Here is a 19,711-nt window from a genome sequence, read left to right on the forward strand (position 1 = left end):
ACGCACATAAACAGGTTTATTAGAGGGAGAGGCCTCATGATACAAAGAACATTCAGAGCATGCATGGACATGCACATCCATCACAGGAGCGTAAGAATATGATGGCCTGCACCGCATAATGAATTAAACATACGCAAAGTCTCACTAAAGGTATGCGGTGAATATTTGATCACTGTAAGGGGGTGCATGTTTTTCTTATAAGATATTAATATGTTAACCCTCTCATTCTGAGGGGAGAAAAGGGGACGGAAGCTCCTTTTGATTTACTGGATGTCAGAATGCACCCCTGTCCTTTCATGCCTCGCAGAGAAAAGTGTCTTCTGACTAACTGAGCAAAATATGTGTGGCAGCGTAACGAAGTAGCTGACGTGGAGTGGACGGTGGTTAAATGGCTTCGCTGCAGGATCGTCACTCTGTGTTATTGTGACTTTAGAGCTCTCAAGGACTTTTATGCGCTGAGCAAGTTTGGGGAGCTGCTAAAAATGCACTGTGTCATTTGAAAAATGCATAGGTGGCAATCTGAAAATGAGTCTGCTCGCTGCTAAAAGGAAAGGCTGACTCTTATTGGCGATACAAGGTTTTAATCTGACCTGAGAAATATGCACATTGGGCCCTGGGGGGCTATTTGAGGGTGATAGATTATGGCTTGAACTTTTTTTTTTTTTTTTTTTGGCTTTTCCAGCCAAATGCAGAGCAAAGTGGAGCAGCTTCGGCAGAGTGAAGCGTGTGCATGCAGGCCACCTGGCTGCCGGCGTGACAGCACGAGTAACAACACTCTCTGTGCCCTTGCTTCATACAGATCATCCCTGGGAGATTATCTAAGCCGAGGACAGGACAGCCCATCCCGCTACTCTCCTCCGCCCTGCAGCGAGGACCTCCAGGACGACCACACTTACAGCACCGCCAAATCCCCCAGCAGGCTGTGCTCCTCCCAAGTCACCAACCCTTCCTCCCCCCTGGACGACGACGACATCATCGCTGTAGAGATCCAGTCAGACGTCAAACCCGAGCCCCGGGAGATCCCGCTGGATTCTCACGTCACCACTGCCGCCGCTACCTACATTTCCCAGCAGCCCCTGCGCGGACAGAGACGTAGTTTGGGGGCGGGAGCTGGGACTCTGGCGGGAAGCAGTTTGCCCTGGACCAAAAATCGAGCGAGGGGCATTAGCGACACGCTGCCGCTGAAGAAGCGGCGCGCGGCGGCGGTGGAGAAGCCGCCGGAGAGCGACGACGAGGAGATGAAGGAGGCGGCGGGGTCGCTGCTCCACCTGGCGGGGGTCAGAGCCTGCCTCAACAACATCACAAACCGCACCGCCAAGGGCCAGAAGGAGCAGAAAGAGGCCCTGAGAAACTAAGACACACACATAGAACAAGTACATAGTCATGCAAACACACACAGACAGTATACAGCTCAAAGAAACGCACACACACATTAACACACAGACACGTATACAATACACAAATAGGTCAACAGGTAACGTTACTACAGCATTAGTCTCAATGGACACTTCTCATCTCCCTCTATCTATCTGCAGGGCATTAGGTGAATCCTACTTATTTGTGGCAATATCAAAAATCTATGTTTTCCTACATGTTCAGCAACACTAACATCAATGGGTATTTCTCATGTGTCTTTGTTGTTTTTCTTGTTTAAAAGGGGATGAAAGCCATAAAAAAAAGCACGTTTTGTCACTAATTTGGACAAAGTTGAACACGACAAAACCGAATCACACTGAGGAGCGCACAGTCCATGAACACAGAAGATGGCTGTTTGTCTTACCTGTTTGTTTCTATGTGAATCTGTAGCAATCTCGCAGTGATGCCGGCGGAGACAGCGGCGCCGGCGAGGCGAGCCGATTTAACAAGACGAAGGGCTCGCTCGGCCACTCGCTTGGCATCACTCGCCTACATCCACGAGCACAAATGTGAGACTGTGCCAAAGATAAGCGACCAGGTTGCTTCATGTAGCCGATACGACAGCTGACAAAAAAAAACGAAGGCATAGTAGTAAAGGAGAGCTAGAAAGAAATGACCTTAAGTGTCAAAATAATTGTAAAACCCAATGTGATATATATTCATGCACTTAAGATTATTTAACGCCACTTATAATGGAAGCATCATGGGTAAAGACATGGTTTATTTCAAGAGCACTCATAGTATTTAAGAATAGATATTTTAAAATAAAAAAAAATGGTCATGTTTATCACCATAGAGATGGATAGTGTGCCGGGTCTGAGGCAATATCTCCTTCATTTTGTTGTTGTTGTTGCATAATGTAAACGTCCCTAAAACTTCCCCAGTACTTCTGTCCATAGACGTAGACACCTGGTATAGATATCGTAGCTGCCAGTAGCTACCACACCTTCCTATTCATTTGACAGTGTCAAAGAACTATATACATAAACTGTGGGTTTAGATTTCTGTTTGTGTCTGTTTACCCTCACTCTACCCTCATAAAGATATAAGCAATTTGTCCCTCGTGGACAACTCTGTAAAAAGGTTAGAAAATATTTTATTTTTTTCCTTTCTTAATTGAAGCAATTTGACCTGCAGGACTTTCTCAGTTATATTGCATGGGTGCTTGTAAATAAGATAAAAAGCGAATCTTTTTTATTCAAAGATCATGTAAGATAAACAATGTATTTAGCATGAAGCATGACTTATTTTCATATAAACCTTGATCCTAGACGAAAGAAAAAAAGTTTTGTCGCCAATTCTTATACCCGTGATTATATTGGAGTTTTTTTTGTTTTTGTTTTTGTTTTTTTTTCGTTGAATCTTTTGGGTTCTTTTTTTCTGAGCGGGCTTTCAAAGACACGTCTTCAGGGAGGAACGTGGGAGATCACTCTGCAATTAGAGGCCCGAGGGTGCCACCTCGGGGCTTCGGGTTCAGGCTATGTAGGCCAGCTGAATCACCTCTTAGGGGTGGGCTTCCGTCTTCTTCTGCCTGTACAGTGATTTTTAGGTGTTCAGTGTTAACCCCGGTGTTATTTCAGAACACATCTGTAGAGTGTGTGAGTTTGTGTGCCCAGGAACACACACCCTTTAACATTGTGCCTGCCTGCCTGCCTGCCCTCAGTACCTCTGTTGTCATGTCTCTGACATGTTTTGACAGAACGTTACCTGTCTTTATTTATAACAGTATTGTTTTCTCTCTCTCTCCTGTGTGTAAATGTACGTGTGTCCTTATTTTCCATCGGCATTGTTCAGTGTACATGTATGGATCAGACGGGCATGGGAAACGTTGTAGGTGTCCTGAAAGAACCTCATATCTGCAAAAAGGCTACCTGGGAGTTGAATTGAAAAGAGAGGAATGGAGGAGATCGCAAAAAAAAAAAGTTATTTTTCCATTTAAATACAGTATTGTTAACCCTTTGATTAAAGGAATTACCTGCCATGGTGGATGTCAAGCTTGCACACAGTCATATATTTATCTCAAAAGCCCAATCTGGAGATCAGAGGTTGTTTTTTTCTGTATTTTGCAGCTCTATAAGGTGTATTTGTACCTCACTTAAGGTCATGAAAACACTGACTTACCTGAAATTCCCAAAGGCAGAAGTGAGCTTTGACATGTTTGCATCAGAAGTGATACACATTCTGAACTGCCATTATTCGGCGTGCTTTTGCTGAAGCAGGAATGCATTAAAGTATTAATTTCATCCCCCCCCCACTTGCACAGAAGCAGTGCATATAAAAAGCAGCTTTGCAGGAGAAAACATAGGCTGGGTTTGGTTGTAGCAGCAGAGTCACACAAGGTTTTGTTTAAGCTGTTGAGCGATTGTCAGCGAGCCAAGCAGGCAAACAAATGCATGTCCCATCCACTGGTACAGTGTTTTGCCACCTGTAGCATGCATCACTGGCTTTGTATTTTGTACGGTATCCATGCCAACATATAAAAAAGGCTAAAAGGAGACACTGTCAGTGTTCTTGTTGTGTGCCATCCGTCTCTCGTCTGGTATCTGTCTGAGTGCTCCCGCGGCCCGGGTCAACCACTCTGCTGTATTTGCAGTAACAATCCGCTGTTGTGGTGACTAATAACGTGTTCAGCTAGCAAGAGGCATGTCGAGGGGAGGATGTGTTGCTTTGGCAACCACCTTTTTCCCTCTGACTCAGTCTGTGGCACGCAGGAAAGATGAACTCCTGACCCACAAGTCCTGGAAAAACAGAGCAACACATTAAATATACATGGGACATTTCAAAGCAAAGGGAATATACTTCACTGCCTAAAAAGCCCTCAAAAACAAGTGTTTCTTTCAAACCTGCCAAACTTACAGTGAAACGCTCTAAAAATAATAATAATAAAAAAAGTTGCCATTTTTTTATTTGTGGATGTTTTTAAGCGCATTTTCATTTTCTGTTTTGTTTTCTCTCTGACAAAATTATCTACAATACTGCCATTATTTTTTCGGTGACTGTCTGAGCTGAATATTGGAAAGCCATAGGTTAGAGATGTCAAAATGCAAAACTGTTATTGATCTGTGAGATGTGATGCAGAGTACACCCAGGTGTTGGTTTTTTCAGTAAGTGTTCAATTCTCTCCTTTATGTGCAATCATATTGCCAAAGAATGATTTCAAGACCTATTTCATCACTACATGTAAATATCAACGTTGTCCAATACCGTGGCAAAAAATATATAAATGTTGTTTTATTTTGTTTTCCATTTTCTGAAAAACTGCAATGATGTTTATGTGATGTATTGTCTTCCAGTTGGTTGCAATAATAAAAAATACAAGTTGCAGAAGATTAGCTTGGCTGTTCCTTTTGACGGACTTGGATCGAACGTGACCACCGTAATCAAAGAGAACGATACCCACATCAGCTACTGTGACACATTTAATAGCGGCATCACTGGCAGGCGGTTCATGTGCGCTAACAAAAGCAGATATTTAACAATTTTCCCTCTCAAAATACACAGTTAAATATAGTAGAGAAGCACAAGAAAGCATATCACCCTCTCTGTCCCCCTCCTCCTTCTCACCACTTCAACATGCAAACCCCGTTTGCTGGTAAAGTGCTGGCTTTGTGAGACTGGAGACTCTTTAATTTGCTCTCAAGACTGACCCCAATCATTAACCTCACATATTCCCATCAACAAGGGTTTTATCATAACCATGCCTCCTCTGCCAGTTAATTATTCATTTACTTATTCTAATCATTTAAGTTCAATACTTCTGATTAAAGTCAAACTCAGCTCCCCCCTCAGGGAAAGAAGTAGAAGAGTTAAGTGTACCAAAGAGTTCCTCGATGTCTTATCAATCTGACTGGTGCCATTTTGGAGCCGTGTGGCAGTGGAAGCCCATTCATAATTGAAGCCAAGACAGGCTTAATCTGGAGCCAGTGCCTCCCTGTGCAGTGCGCTCCCACCACCAACACAACTGGAGCTAGCAGCTCCTCTGTTGCTATGCAACTACAGCAAAGAAAGGGGGGGGGGGGAGAAAAAGTGTGCATCCTCCAGATCTTTAGAGGGCATCGTGCTACTCAGTTACCGAGGGTGAGACTCAAAGGTAGACGACATGCCTCAGATAATGCAGCTTTGTGTCTGATCACATCTCGCAGTCTGAGAAACAAGTAGCAGACACAAGTCTGCAGTCATCTTCTTCACAAGACTTCTCTCTTTTTTTTCCAAAGGAAAAGTGAATTCAAAAGCATATTCTCATCAGTGTCAGGTGGGCCTTTAATTCCCCTCAGTGAAATGAATGAAGTCCGTTGTTGTGACATCTTAGAGGAGGCACACTGAAGTGCGAGGTGAACTGATGCACGGAGAGCTGAGTCTTCCCCGTCTGTATCATCCACATCCACACAATGACCAGCGAGGCAAGTTTCCATGGAGACAGAAGTGGAGGTAACGTTTCTCTTGTCAGCTCTCATTTACTGCAAAGCTTTGTTGTTTTGGGTAATTCTGCCCCGGCAGTGAGGACAGATGGATCTTAGCTTAAACAGACAGAACACATGGCCACGGCTCCCCCCAAAACACACTCCCCTCTACTGAATCACACGTAAAAAAGTTACCTGCTATACAAAGGGAACGCATGTGTGTGTGTGTGTGTGTGTGTGTGTGTGTGTGTGTGTGTGTGTGTGTGTGTGTGTGTGTGTGTGTGTGTGTGTGTGTGTCTCATGCTATCAGAAAAAAAAGGAGAACTTGGTTTCTGGAGTTCTGGTGTGTGGTGTGATCACACTCTTGTGGTGGAGAGATGTTACTACATGAGAAATAAAAATAAAAGCACCAGGCATTGCCATCCAGCAGCACTGCTACATTACAGAAATTTGATTTGGGTAATTGAGTAACAGTTGATGTGTGTCCATGGCAACTCCATCATTTCCATCTTGCATCTTAAGATGCTTTAGCTCTCCAAGCTGAATCAAAATCAGACCAGGCATGCAGCTATCACAGCCTCTCAATGGTTGAAAATAAACTTTTCATAACAGATGGACCCATCAAGACAATCAGTGCAAAAGCATAATGTTGTTTGATAAGAAATACAATATTCCAATGTAGTGGAGTAGGAGTATATATTAACGGAAATCTTCAGTAAAGTGCAAGAACTTTAAGATTACCTGATGAAATGATCTTTGTTTCTTCATCACTTGTCAGCACTGTTGAGTAACAATGGCTGGTCTAAGTTTTCAAGTTTGATCACTGACATTATGACTGTATGGAAGCCCAGATAATAAGTAAAAGTTTAAACTCTAGAAATTGGGGCTCATTTGAAAAAATCCAGAGTAGGTATATATATATATATATATATATATATAAGTTTAACTTTGGTGCTAAAAAAAAAAAAAGAAGCAATTGTGGAAAGTATGGAGGCTGAGTTTGAATAAGGATCTTTTCCTTGAAGTAGGCTATTAGACCACATAAAGTTGGATCTGTCATATTTTTAATATAGCTTAGCCTATTTCATGTGAATTCTGACCACTTAGACAAATGGCCAATGAACAAACACATACAACGGACTCGGATTTCAGAATGGTATTACAGTGTCCACTTTATGCTCTCTCGTCATATTTTGCAGCAGGTTGCACACATCTGGCTTTTATGACTGAATACTAAGTGATAAAATCTGAGCTGAAATCCAAGGTTTCCTTTGGGGTTTCTACTTGTTTACTTGTTCTGCAAATTCGTTATCGACTTCTCCACATGTCATTGTTAGCCAATGTTGTCTACAGTTATCGACTAGTGTGTGCAAATGGCGGTGAAAGTTGTGGTTAATTCCATATGTGGGTCGTCATAGTTACAGCTGGCCTAATTCAATAAACAAGATCACTGAGCATTATAACACTGATGCGATCAGTGCGCATTAATTTTCCGCTTACAACGTTTAAACTACATTTCCCAAAGCAGCTGCGCTGATTGGTCGTCATAGTAAGCGCGGAATCTCGCGCGATGTGCGATTTGACCCTGCCCTATGTCTCGCGCACTCGCAGCTCCATCGCTCAGTATATAAAGCAGGACAACGACGGAAGGAGGACGGCTGGGGAGTCGCAGCCCGGGATTGTAAATAAGACCGTTAAAACTGTGTTTTATTTACAAAAGTGATGCCGGCTGTTTTAAGATATCGTTCCCAGTTGTTTTAAGTCGTTTTTCGTAATTTTTGGCTCTATTTCTCGCCTAATTCCGTGTGGTTTTTACACTACGCGTATAATGGCGAGCTCGGCTAACCCTAACCCAGTGGTAAGGATCAATCTCTAAGGACTGTCAGCGGGAAAAATGGGGGTAAAGATATCCTTAATGGAAAGCTGTCGAAGAGCTGATTTTTAAAAAATATTTCAGTAAAATGAATCTGCTTTAACAAACACTTCACTGTTTCATCAAATAAAATGAATACTTAAGTTCAGTCAATCGGCCATTTTAATCAGTTTTCGAAACTAACCTAGATTGTTCGTTTAGAGAACACCATCTGGTAGAGGAGCTGCGTTTCGATAAAAAAAGAAAAGAAAATACATGAAAATGGTGTTTAATTTGAGGGCTGGTGACAAAAATGCCGCTTTAAAGTTGTAACTTATGGGCTGTTAGTCAGTGTGAAGCTTTCATCAGTTTGTTCATGTTCGTATCTCGGAGGCTTCTGACATTTTGTCTGTGGATAAACTCGTTTAAGGTTTGAATAATCTGTATTTGATGCTTTTGCTGTTATTTTAATTCACGGTGAAGACATTGTCTGTGTTGAGTCGGTTATAAATGGACAAATGGTAACGTTTTATATAAGCTACGTTGCCCATTTCACATAGTTTATAAATTGGAGATGTACGCAAAGCACATAGCCATTGTCCACTGCGAATGAATTGACGAGTTTTGGGGGGGATTTTGGACGAATTAAAAGTCTTTTTAGCTGAAAGTCGTCAACGCTCAGTCATCATTGTCCACCATTCCACGAGCAGAAGGCACGACAGACGTCCCAAACCACCACTTTTACCCATCTCATGACAATTTAGCCCCGCTCCAAGGCCACATTACCGAGTCAAAGCTGAGTACTGATTCGATATTAAGCCGAAAACAACCTTCACATTCCGCCACATAACGTTCAATCTACGGGGCTTGTCGAGCGCGCAGTTTGCCGCTCCGTAAAATGGCTTCCACGTCTCCCCTCGCTCCGCTTCTGGCCCTCCTCTTTTCTGCTGCCTGGTTTTATACAGCCATATTGGCTCTCTAATATAGACTGCCCGGGATGGGAAGGTGCTACTCGACGCTACGTCACCGGCTCTACATATAAACACCAGACTGAGCTTTAAATAGTGGAGCAGACAGGCCGAGGGGGAGGGAAGGAGAGGCCGCTGTCCGCGCTGCGGACATTGGGGACAATGCGGCGCGGTGCGGTGCGGTGGCCTCCTTGTCTTTTTGTTGTTGTGCCGCTTTCTTGTTCCGCTGTGTCGGTGTAGACCTTTTAAGCGGTGTGCGGTCGTTGCTGGTGTGTGCCATGCACGCCGCGGTGTCCCGAAGGATCCACGGTTTACCTCGTAGGTCGTGACAGACGAACGTACAGACCTCTGTGATGGATTAGCGTAACAAACGACGCAGTGTCGTGCATAGGTGATCAATCCCAGGCGTCATTTAGCAAGGACCAGCTTCAGAGTTGAGCTGGCTATGATTACACAAGAGCTGTACACCAGATATGACCATATTAAACTAATATATGCTTATTTGGCAAAGTGGAGTGTATTGCGGCATCAGTAGTACATGCTGAGAGGTCAGCTGTGAGACATATTTCTGAATACCACTCAGCATCATTTCTTTTCCTCTGAAATGTAAGAGCAGACAATGAGATTGTGTTTTCTCTCCCCTTTTTGTGCTTGCATCCTTATAGCCTAAACTATATAAGTCTGTGATTGAGGATGTGATCAACGAGGTGCGAGAGCTGTTCCTGGACGAGGGGGTGGATGAGCAAGTGCTTCAGGAGCTGAAAACGGTAACTGTCCCCTGCACCGTGTTTCCTGTGCACAACCACTGCAGGAGGAAATGAAACTTGAGGTCACTGTAGTGGACGGACGAGCTGGTGTCAGGCTTTTTATTAGGATTTCCCAAATGCCAGATCCTCATTTGACAATTTTCCCTCATACAGTAATGCATGAGAGTGGTCTGGATGCATTTACTGTCTGCTACATCGCCAAATGTTATTAAAATCGGAGGGACCTTGCTTCACACTTGATAAGTAGTGCCTCTCTCTCTTCTATCCGATGCTTCAGCTATGGGAAAACAAGCTGTTGCAGTCCAAGGCAGTGGAGGGCTTCCATACTGAGGAGCAGGCAGCCCTGCAGGCCGCTCAACAGCAACAGCAGCAGCAACAACAACAGCAGCAGCAGCAGGTTCAGCAGGTCCAACAAGTCCAGCAGGTGACCCAGCCTGCACAGGCCCAGCAAGTCATCCTGCCTCCCCAGCAGCAGCAAGGTTTGTCAGCGCTGCATGCACAATGTCCATTTCAACAAGTCACGAATTCTTTTCCCACTGAAAGTAAGGGTAACGGAAAACTCCTCTATTAAAGGGATTGCTTCTTATTATGCATAACTAGCAGATTAGACTTTAAGAGCCAGCAGTAGAGTAAATGACTTGACCAAATCAGTGTTCACAGATGTACTTTTTTCCATTTCATTTCATTTAATGGTATTATTAGTAGTTTTCGGGCCACATTATGGCGCCACTGAAACGTGTCTCCCTCCACAGCTCCCCAGCAGCAAGTCATTGTTCAGGATTCCAAGATTCTACAGCACATGAGTGCAACAGGGATGGTAAGTAGATAACGTGCATTTAACGAAAAGTTTGGTGTGTGATGCTCAAAGAAAAACAGATGCAATGCACGTTGGTAGTGTATGCATAACTGTATCTGATTTGATGTGTTCTGCTGTTCCCCACATGACCACCATATGTGAACACATTTACGTGCTCCTGTTGTGTCTCACACACGACACCTTTTCCTTTATCGGTTTAAATTGTATACAATGGAGCATCAACACTTCACTTCCTTTTGTACTTCCTGTTCTCACCAATACCGTTCTGTTGAGCCAGCCGTCTGCTAATGTCGAGGCTTGCATCTGTATTGTTTTAAAAGAAAAAACCCTTCTCTCGAGATTTTTACGCTTTGCTTGCAAATTTCTCACCATTCACTGTCAAACCTGGCAGATAAAATGAACGAATGCAAACGATTAAAGGCTGCTTTTATCACGACAGCCAAGGGAATAAGAATATTAGCACTTTAATCGTCAAGATGTTGTGCTGTATTTCTTAAATTTATTACAGCCTCTCCAGAGAAATGTGCTTAATGCCAGTGGCAGATATACCTGTGTGAGTGTGTATGCGTGTTTTTTAATACCCATGTAGAGCATTTACATCTTGACAACCTTAAAACTTTAACAGTCTTGTTTTCCACATTCCTGAACCTTAAAACCCAGCTTTAGGGCTTTTGCCTGTGGACTTACGTGTGTGCAGTCGAGTGTGTGCATCACTTCCTCCTGTCAGGCGCTCGTTATATGTGTGTTCTCCTCTTCTCCTCTAGAGTGCAGCAGCTACCGCAGCAACCCTTGCTTTGCCCACAGGGGTCACCCCGTACCAACAGCTCATCACCAGCCAAGGTAAAACACTCACACAGGTTTATCTGTGCGCCAGATTGAGGAGAATAATCACAGATTTTAAATTTGACAAATGAAGCCCTCACATCTCTTCCGTTTTGTGGTCTCTCAGGTCAGATCCTGCAGGTGGTCCGTGCTCCCAATGGGGCCCAGTACATCATCCAGCAGCCGCAGCAGCAGATCCTCTTGCAGCAGCAGATGCAGCCTGGCGGCGTGCAGGCACCGGTCATACAACAGGTACAAAGGCAGAGTTATTTTGGGGAATCAGGAGAAGATGTGACCACTCAACCCTCACCCTTTCTCCCAAGAAATATTATCCGTGGCCTTTATGTCAGTGACGTCCCCCTTTGAACCAGCAACAGTAGGATGCAGTTAAAGTATAGCACTGTGTGATGAGTCAGACAACCGTTTTCTCTGTTTTTCAGAAACTGCTTGTAAATTACATCGTGTCAATTCACCGATATTTATGTTTGAGCTTTTGTAAAAACGTGGGTTCTTCCTGTTTACCGTCTGTGCAGGTCCTGGCTCCTCTGCAGGGAGGCCTGCCCCAGCAAACAGGAGTCATCATCCAGCCGCAGCAAATTGTGTTAGCTTCAGGAAACAAAGTCCAAGGCAGTACACAGGTCAGCACCTCCTCAGTTTGCTCTACACTTCAATACATCATTTTGTTTTCTATCAAATTTCCTGCTTTTTTTTGTTTTGTTTTGTCATATTATTGATGAACATTTGTGTCTATTTTGAACTGAAGTACATTGTTAAATCCCATAGGCATATATTTATGCTGTTCTTTCAACACTAACTAATTAGACTAATGACCTGACAATGTCGGTTTTGTCTTCTGGGGCCTTCTTCACATTAGGTGATGCAGGCAGCTGCGATGGCGCCGCAGCCTGGTCAGGCAGCAGCAGCTCAGGTCCAGCAGGTCCAGCAGGCCCAGGGTGCAGCTGCACCACAGACCCAGGCCCAGCAGCAAGCCCAGCCCCAGGCTCAACCCCAGCCTCAGGCCCAGCAGCCTCCCATGATGCTGCAGGTGGACGGCACCGGAGACACCTCGTCAGAAGAGGACGAGGATGAGGAGGAGGAGTATGATGAAGACGATGAGGAGGAGAAGGACAAGGATGGGGGAGAGGATGGACAGGTGGAAGAGGTGGGCACAAAACTGAAATCTGAAGTGAGACAGACAGAACAAAGGCCTTTGTTTACTGGTGGCTGTCCTGCAGCTTTGGGTGTTGTTGCTCAGTGGATCAGTGTTTGAAAAAGTCTAACTGGCCAAAAAGCAATATGTGTTTTCCTCTTGTTAAGGAAAAAAGATGTTACTGTATAATGACATCTTTTCCCCAGATAATAAATACGGATCATTAAATGGTGCATTTCTCCTGCAACAGAAGCAATGGGACACTTAACTCGCAGTCAGCCAGTCTGTGTGTTTTAATGTTTTATGGACCAGGAATTCTCTTTCAGAGGCTTTTGCACAACATTTGAAATGTTTAATATTGTCTAACCCGTCTTCAGGAGCCACTGAACAGTGGGGATGATGTCAGTGATGAGGAGGACCAGGAGCTGTTTGATACAGAGAATGTAGTGGTGTGCCAGTATGACAAGGTAAGAAGTGATCTGAAATCAGCCTGCATGGACAAATGGTCAAGTACCAAATTTCTAATTATCTTAGATCTTGTATCTCTTATATATGAAGGTTGTTTTTTTTTTTTTTATTTCAGCTCACCAGTCTGTTGCACACAGGTGTGGTGCTCACATACACCTTCAGGAGTCAAATATTGGCCAACATATTTTTGTTATTCAGTGATCAAAAAGCTGCTTTTTTAGACACTTTATACAAAAGCTGCAGCATAACAGTTAACTTTATATTTTCCCTACACCATACATTTCCATTATAAAAGTACCTCTTAAATTGTTTCATGTCAGCTTTGAAAAGAAAAATGCTGTCATGAAGTGAAATATTAAAGAAGCCTTTTCTGGTCCTTCAGTGTGTGGGAGCCGTTTTTATTGGATATTAGTGCTGTTTGTGCCTTGAGTGCCGTGTTTGATCGGCAGTATCATACAGCCCCAAGTGTATGACAGCCCTACTTTATGCTAATTCAGTCCTTAGAAAGAACTGTTGGCGAACCCTGCAGTGTTGCATTGGTTAAAGACATTAGAGACCACGTCTGCTGTAAGATGAAACAGTGTCCATCTGTCCTTGACGCCCACAACATTCATTTCCTTCTCTTCACTCCCCAGATTCACAGAAGTAAGAACAAATGGAAATTCCACCTGAAGGACGGGATCATGAATCTGAATGGGAGAGACTATGTCTTCTCCAAAGCCATTGGGGATGCCGAATGGTGAAGTAGAAAAAAAAAAACAGACAAAGCAACAGGAGCAGGAACTCTCTAACTCCTTCTATCCAGTTAACAGACACTTCAATATCCTTCCATATCCTGTGGCTGGATTCATTTCAGGAAACTTCTTCTGAGTCTTTGAGAACTCTGACAAACCCAAAGGACTGTGAGGTACCGTAAAAACTGGGTGTCGTCAAAAAACACTCGACTAGCCTTGCGGGATGAGAAACCTACAGGAGAAGGGAAAGCCTGTGAACAGAGTGTTCTTTATCTTTTTTGCTTCTTCCAGGCTTCTCTTCTGTTTTCCTGACAGAATTCACACACATTGGAAAGTAAGCATTTCACATCGTACAGGTGTAGTGGACCATGGTGACCTGACCTGTCCTGCCACAGGAGGTCAGAGGTCATTCATAATAATCCCCATAGATGAGAAACACCGTCATGATGCACTGTAGTCGGTTGACTGGATTGACTCGTGTCTACATTTAAGTCCAAACTTAGTGCCACCAGTCAGGATTGCTGCCTTTAGAACGGCCAGAATCACCTTTTTGCTTCGATTTTTTTTTTCTTCCTTGGATCATAGTTCTGTTTCACTTCATGTTTATGAAAATGGTGCTCCAGAGTGTTTTATGTAGTAAACAACCTGTTATTGTTTTAAGCATTTTTTTAAATGAAGGGTTAAGACAAAGAAAGTCAAAGTACAGGAATCCTAAAATAACTGATAGTTGTTTTTTTTTTTTCTTCTAAGCAGTGCTCAGTCCAAAAAATATTATTTTCCTCATTGGCTTCTCTGGAGCTTCATTCCATCTTTATCCCAAAACTTCACAAAAAAAAAGAAAGAGCAGATCCAACCCTGAATTCATTTCAGAATTGTAGAAAACGTCTGAAAGCTTGTCCTGTCAGTGTGTCTCCTTTGCTCTTGTTTTAGTTCTCTGCAGCCGTCTGAAAATTTGCACTGTCAGTTTATCAAAGTGTCGTGAAATCAGTCGAGTTAATCAACAGCCACAGCGTGCTCTGTGTGTGTGTGAGCGTGTGTGTGAGCGAGTGCGACTGCAGTCATGTGGTGAGTGCTCACGTGTGTTTATGTTGACTGATGTGTGTGTTTTCACTGCTTCTCTCTGGAAATGTATTCGTTTTTTTTTCTTGCACATCTCAGTCTCAAAACGTCACAGTTGAAACAGTAAAATAGAAAATTAGACATTTTTTTTGGTGGGGCAGGATGGTGTCTTTCTTTTCTTTTTTTCTTTTCTTTTTTTTTTTTTACATTTATTTATTCCTGAAAGTTCATGAAATGTTCTAGATTTTCAAAGGTTGGAAAGCCGCACCAAACTGTGCTCTTATAATCTAATAAGTGTTCCTTTTTTTCTGTTGGCTGGACAAAGTTACGTGAGGCTGTGTTCCAAACCATTTCGTCCACCATATGTTCTCCTGTGCTTTCATTTTATCCATGACTTTTAAATGAGAATATTTTCTATCGAAGTGAGTTGAACTCGGGGGCCCGTGTGTGTCTCTGCAGTTTGTTTTTAGTGCCCCTGTTGCAGCAATTTCAAATAAAGTATGTGTTTTTTGACTGTTGTGTCGATTTGGTTGATGGTTGGCTCTGTAGAGTAGTGCATTTTTAAAAGAAGCCCCATTAACACCGAGGAGGCACTGATAAGGTGACTGATGGAAACAATTAGTGAACAAAAAAATAATGTTATACATTTAGAAATACATGATCTAACTGAAACAAAATTGTTTTATTTCATTTTTTTTCCCCACTGACTAGAAAGTAATTCTATCTATTATCCACTCTTTAAAGAAAAAAAATCACGGGAAATCCTGGGTCAGCTTTTGGGTCAGTGTTCAGTAGCTCTCCATGGTTATTATTCACCAAAATCAATCCCACTCATAATTGCTTAATCATTTTCTGTTCATCTCCTGATTGTTGAATGTTGCGTGTGCCTTTTGAATTTTATTTCATTTTCCGTGATAGATGAGCTTATGAAAAGGATGTCTATTAAAAATGTATTCACTGCTTTCAAATTGTTTTGTCGTGTGTGTTCTAGCGACTGTTCAGATGATTGAGGACTTGTATTCTTATTATTTTCATTTAATTTTTTTTAATTAAATCAAGTTTGGAACAAAACTCAGAAGGTTGTGCTTTGAATGCATTAAAAAAGAAGGGAAAAAATGTGGCAGTAATTTTGTTTAGCCCTAATTTGAATTGACTGATGAGTAAATCATTGTCACTGTCAACTTTTTTATTCTGGTCAAATAGTTTTCAGGCACTTGCTATACTATCTTACTACAATGGGTCAGAACGTTTTCTGTCAGAGTTAACTCTACAGCCTGATCAGATGAAGTCAAGTAACCCTTTAGTAACACTACCTACTGTGTTTAGAATATGGTAAATTAAACTGATTTTAAAAGTGGATGCTGTTTAACACTGTTCACATTAAAGTGGACATTACTTTTTGCAATTTCAACCATTTTGCCTTTAGCTAATGACTTCATTATCTATTAGTTTTAGCTATATTGCAATTTTTTACAAACTGTTTTTATCTGACTGTTAACACAGTTGATTCTTGACCATTCTTTTCCCCTCTTTAGCTATTTCAGCATTTATGCCTTACTTTTAACAATGCCAAACATCCATTTTATACATTTAGCTAACTATTGTAACAAATTATCTGTGACTTTCAGCAATTTAAACCATTCATCGGTTATCATTATTACTATCTGTTAATGTTACCCATTATTTTAAGAAGTTTAAACCACTTTACTAATAGCTAACTGTTTCAGCTATAGGGAATGGGAATGTGAATTCATAGACAGCAAAATGTCCATTTCTCACCACCTGGCTAGCGGACCTGTTTCTGTTAGCTAGGTAGTCTCAACTGGGTGTAACTCAGTTAAATTTAAACATGTGGGCTATAACAGCCCCCCAAAAATAAATCATGCTGAGAAGCTGTGTCATGCAGGACTTCAGGACAGAGGGAGCAAAAGTGTAACTGCAGCTTTAACATTTTTGCACTTTACTTCTTGGTATACTGTAACCTTATCTAAAACAATAAGAACTGCTGAACTAATGCAAAACACAGTGAATAAGGTTGAAGACATGAAATGTTGCAGCATACAGTCAGACACAAAGGTAGGCTAACGTTTCATTTTCCTAGATACTGGTAGATTAATTATTTATGATTAGCCAACGTTTTGTTAACATTCAGTTAGCATAACATTAGCTAACCCTTGTTTTGTAATATATCACCCCTTTGCCACTGCTGAGAGCTTCTCTTTTTATGGGCACTTGTCTTTTGTATATACTATTACTCTGACATCTACTATACATTTCTGATGATGAACAATTGATAGATGACAAATGGCCAGTGACAATGACAGATAACAACAGCTGGTGCGCTATTCTCCATAAATGGCGGCACTGCCTTGGAATGCTAACACCATTCTCATTCCCTAACTATCCATCGTGTTTTGTTAACTATTGCAACTGTTTACAAAGCTTACCATTTCATTATCCATTAATTTTTAGCTTTATTACAGCTTATTACAATTTATTAGAGCTATATAATATTTTTTAATTGGATTTTAAGTTTATCCATTACTTGTAGGTTTTTATTAAAACTTTTTTGTCCCTGTTTTTTTTGGTTAATTTTAAGTTAGCTAACTGACTTTTCTGCTCGCTCACTAGTTTTCACATGCTCAATTGTAACACATACTCCAACTGTTATAACTGACTCAATATGGATCTATATGCTTCTCAATATAGGTGTATATTCTTTAATTGAATCTCAATTTTTAACTGTTGAGGCAAAAGTAACCCCTGGGCAACAGGGAGGTGGAATTGGGAATCACTTCCTTACTACATCTGATGCAATATGAACGTGAGACCTAGAATCTGCCCCAGCCTGTCTTCAATTCTGCTTTTCTAGCTGTATAATCCAGCATCTGGATGGCTGTCAGGGTAAGCACAGCATGGGCGTTCTCCCTGCCTTTCTTCTAAATCCTAGCCAAACTGATATAATCCTTGTGTATTTCCTTGTGGGTAATTATGAGATAAAGGTGTGGTGCTGCTTGGGATTAAAGCTGAATCAGAAACTACATGGAGATTTTTGCCCTTGATTGTAACTGGATTTGAGGCAGGCTGTCACTTCTACAATATATCACGCGTCACAAAGACTTATTCAGCCCTGAACAGACCTAGTAGAGGAAGAATGTATCCCTGGCTGCTTCTGATGAAGTGGGCCCTGTTGCTACTCCTGGGCACTCAGACATAAGAGTCTGAGCTGCTGGCGAATGAGGCTTATAATGAGGCCCCGGAGATGTCTAGCTTAGACTCTATAGCTTTCTCTGCTTAACAGCTAACTGACGGTGACTGCCAATCAGCTGCATGGCAAAATAGAGTTTGTAGGCTTCAGTGAAATGTCATAGCCAAGCCTGTTGGCTGTGGCGTGTTGAGTTTACCATAGTCTCAGAAAATGTGAAGTTCTTTGGGACAAAGAGCCTCTATCCATTTCTAATGGAGATTCCTCCTTTCCTGGTTTTCCTCCATTGTCTCATGCCTTTTGCAGTGTCCCATTATGAATGTAGAATCCGATAGGCAGAGGCGGGAGAAAGTTGTTTTACAAGTCACAACTAAATCTTAACTCTTGGCTATGGAGTCTTCTGGTGTGAACTACCAAACAAACATTTCCTCCATTGACACTGGAATCTGAACATAGTCTCTGTGATGTCACCCACAAGTTCCTGAGGAATCATTGTGAAGTTCAGTGAGAGAAGCTCCGGACGTCACCATCTTGGCAGTGTCTAACTCCACCAAACTCCCAGCTTGTCCAAAAATGGGCAAAGAGGTAGAGCGTGGGTGGAGCTCAGGCTGGCCAAATGAAGTCTTGTTGCTGAAACCTAGGAGTTAGTTGTTTATGGTCATTCAGAACAGCTTACACTTTTGCCTTTAGACATGATCAGATGACGTGTTGTATGAAGTCGTATGAAGTCTTTTATTTTAAGTGTACCCCTGATAAAGTAATCTATCTGATTCAAATCTTCAGTCTGACTTGTGTCCAAACTGTGTGATTTGAGTTGACACCTCTGCTGATAGGTGAAAGGTTATTTGCGAATAAGAAGAGGTGACTAATCATCTTTGGCAAAAGAGAATGGTTCAAATATTGGGCTGCTCAGTGGCTTAGAGCCCAAGCATCTTTTGGAAACTCATAGAAATTCTTAAAAAAAAATAGCAAAGTAGCAATAACAGTCATTTGCAAGGATCAGTGCACAAGTAATTAGCCCCATTCACCAACTGCAACCACTAAAGCTGGCACACTTAGGTAATTGAAATACTTTATCTGACAACAGAGGCCTTTAGCCAGTTTTCCTCCCCGGCGTATTTAATGAACAATATGGCATTCTGATTTAGTCATTTTGGTTGCATGCCATGCACTCCACCTGGGAAATGCCAGTGGCCCAGAAGTGCACAAAAATAGATAAAACACAGAGGGGGATTCTTATTGTCCTGCAGGGATGAAGATTGTTCATGGGTTAGCTGTATGTCATGGTGACATACTAAGTGACAGTAGAAAAAATTTGTGTCCTTTTACTGTTAAGAACAGTTTGTTTCAGAACAACACAGGGACAAGTGTTTTCACTGACTTAAACCTCAGGGTTTGGTTTAGTAGTCATTCAAGAGTTTTCATTGAGACAGAGAGGAATTTGACTCTTCAAGAGGACCATCCATGCCTACCATCCCATGGAATAACGTAAGGAATGGCGTCATAAATGCAGGGATTATATGTTCCCATGAACAAGAGCTGGATGGATACTTGAAGACTTTGACCTCCTCTGAGCAGCTAAGGCTATTCTAAATCTCCAACAGAAATCTCTGTTTCTCAGGTCAGTGCTTCTCATGATCCTTTTCCCACTGTATTTGAGTTTAGCAACCTAATCTGGTGTCAGTGAGGTGCATCATTGGGTCCTGCCCTGCTTATTTGAGGAATGGCTCAGAGATGGGTTTATTTGAAATACCGGGAGAGGAATGATCAGGCAGGCCTGAGAACCAGTTCCATGAAGAATATCAAAATAAATCCAGAGCAAGTCTCGATCAGTTCATTCAGCCATTTCGTCTGTTCGTTAGGATGTGAACCTACATGCACAAAAACCACAATTCTCTGATAATTTGTGCCATAATCCTGATGGCTTTGAGGAAACAAGGCCATCATGATTTGCATGTCACTCACGCAAACATGCAGTGATTTTGATTTTTATCAACCTTGACATGCAAACACTTGTGGAACAAATATGAACTGTGAGTTGACATTAACTGGC

The 19,711-nt window shown here is 42.1% G+C and overlaps 2 protein-coding genes across 2 annotated transcripts in view; both read left to right on the forward strand.

Moving 5' to 3' along the window:
• The window catches only part of ches1 (checkpoint suppressor 1), a 53,750-nt gene extending 49,005 nt beyond the window's left edge, over nucleotides 1–4,745 (forward strand). Inside the window, exon 6 of the mRNA XM_070987067.1 lies at nucleotides 800–4,745. Within this exon, the coding sequence (XP_070843168.1) occupies nucleotides 800–1,355 (556 nt within the window). The 3' untranslated portion in view covers nucleotides 1,356–4,745. The remainder of the gene's footprint in view (nucleotides 1–799) is intronic.
• A 2,693-nt stretch (nucleotides 4,746–7,438) lies between these two features.
• gtf2a1 (general transcription factor IIA, 1) lies at nucleotides 7,439–13,427 on the forward strand. The gene is made up of 10 exons (XM_070987408.1): nucleotides 7,439–7,674; nucleotides 9,302–9,403; nucleotides 9,681–9,882; nucleotides 10,156–10,220; nucleotides 10,985–11,060; nucleotides 11,170–11,294; nucleotides 11,576–11,680; nucleotides 11,917–12,204; nucleotides 12,570–12,659; nucleotides 13,296–13,427. Exons 1-10 carry the CDS (start codon nucleotides 7,645–7,647, stop codon nucleotides 13,401–13,403), a joined length of 1,191 nt encoding a protein of 396 aa, XP_070843509.1. The 5' UTR covers nucleotides 7,439–7,644; the 3' UTR covers nucleotides 13,404–13,427.
• The last annotated feature ends 6,284 nt before the right edge of the window (nucleotides 13,428–19,711 follow it).

This window comes from Chaetodon trifascialis, chromosome 19 (genome assembly GCF_039877785.1).
Source record: "Chaetodon trifascialis isolate fChaTrf1 chromosome 19, fChaTrf1.hap1, whole genome shotgun sequence".
NCBI lineage: Eukaryota > Metazoa > Chordata > Actinopteri > Chaetodontiformes > Chaetodontidae > Chaetodon > Chaetodon trifascialis.

What these genes read in the sequence shown, in the direction of transcription:
- gtf2a1 (XM_070987408.1), top strand. Translation starts at nt 7,645, where the DNA reads ATGGCGAGCTCGGCTAACCCTAACCCAGTG. An exon ending in ACAGCTCATCACCAGCCAAG is followed by an intron (nt 11,061 to 11,169) that starts GTAAAACACTCA and finishes GTGGTCTCTCAG; the next exon opens with GTCAGATCCTGCAGGTGGTC. An exon ending in TGGTGTGCCAGTATGACAAG is followed by an intron (nt 12,660 to 13,295) that starts GTAAGAAGTGAT and finishes TTCACTCCCCAG; the next exon opens with ATTCACAGAAGTAAGAACAA.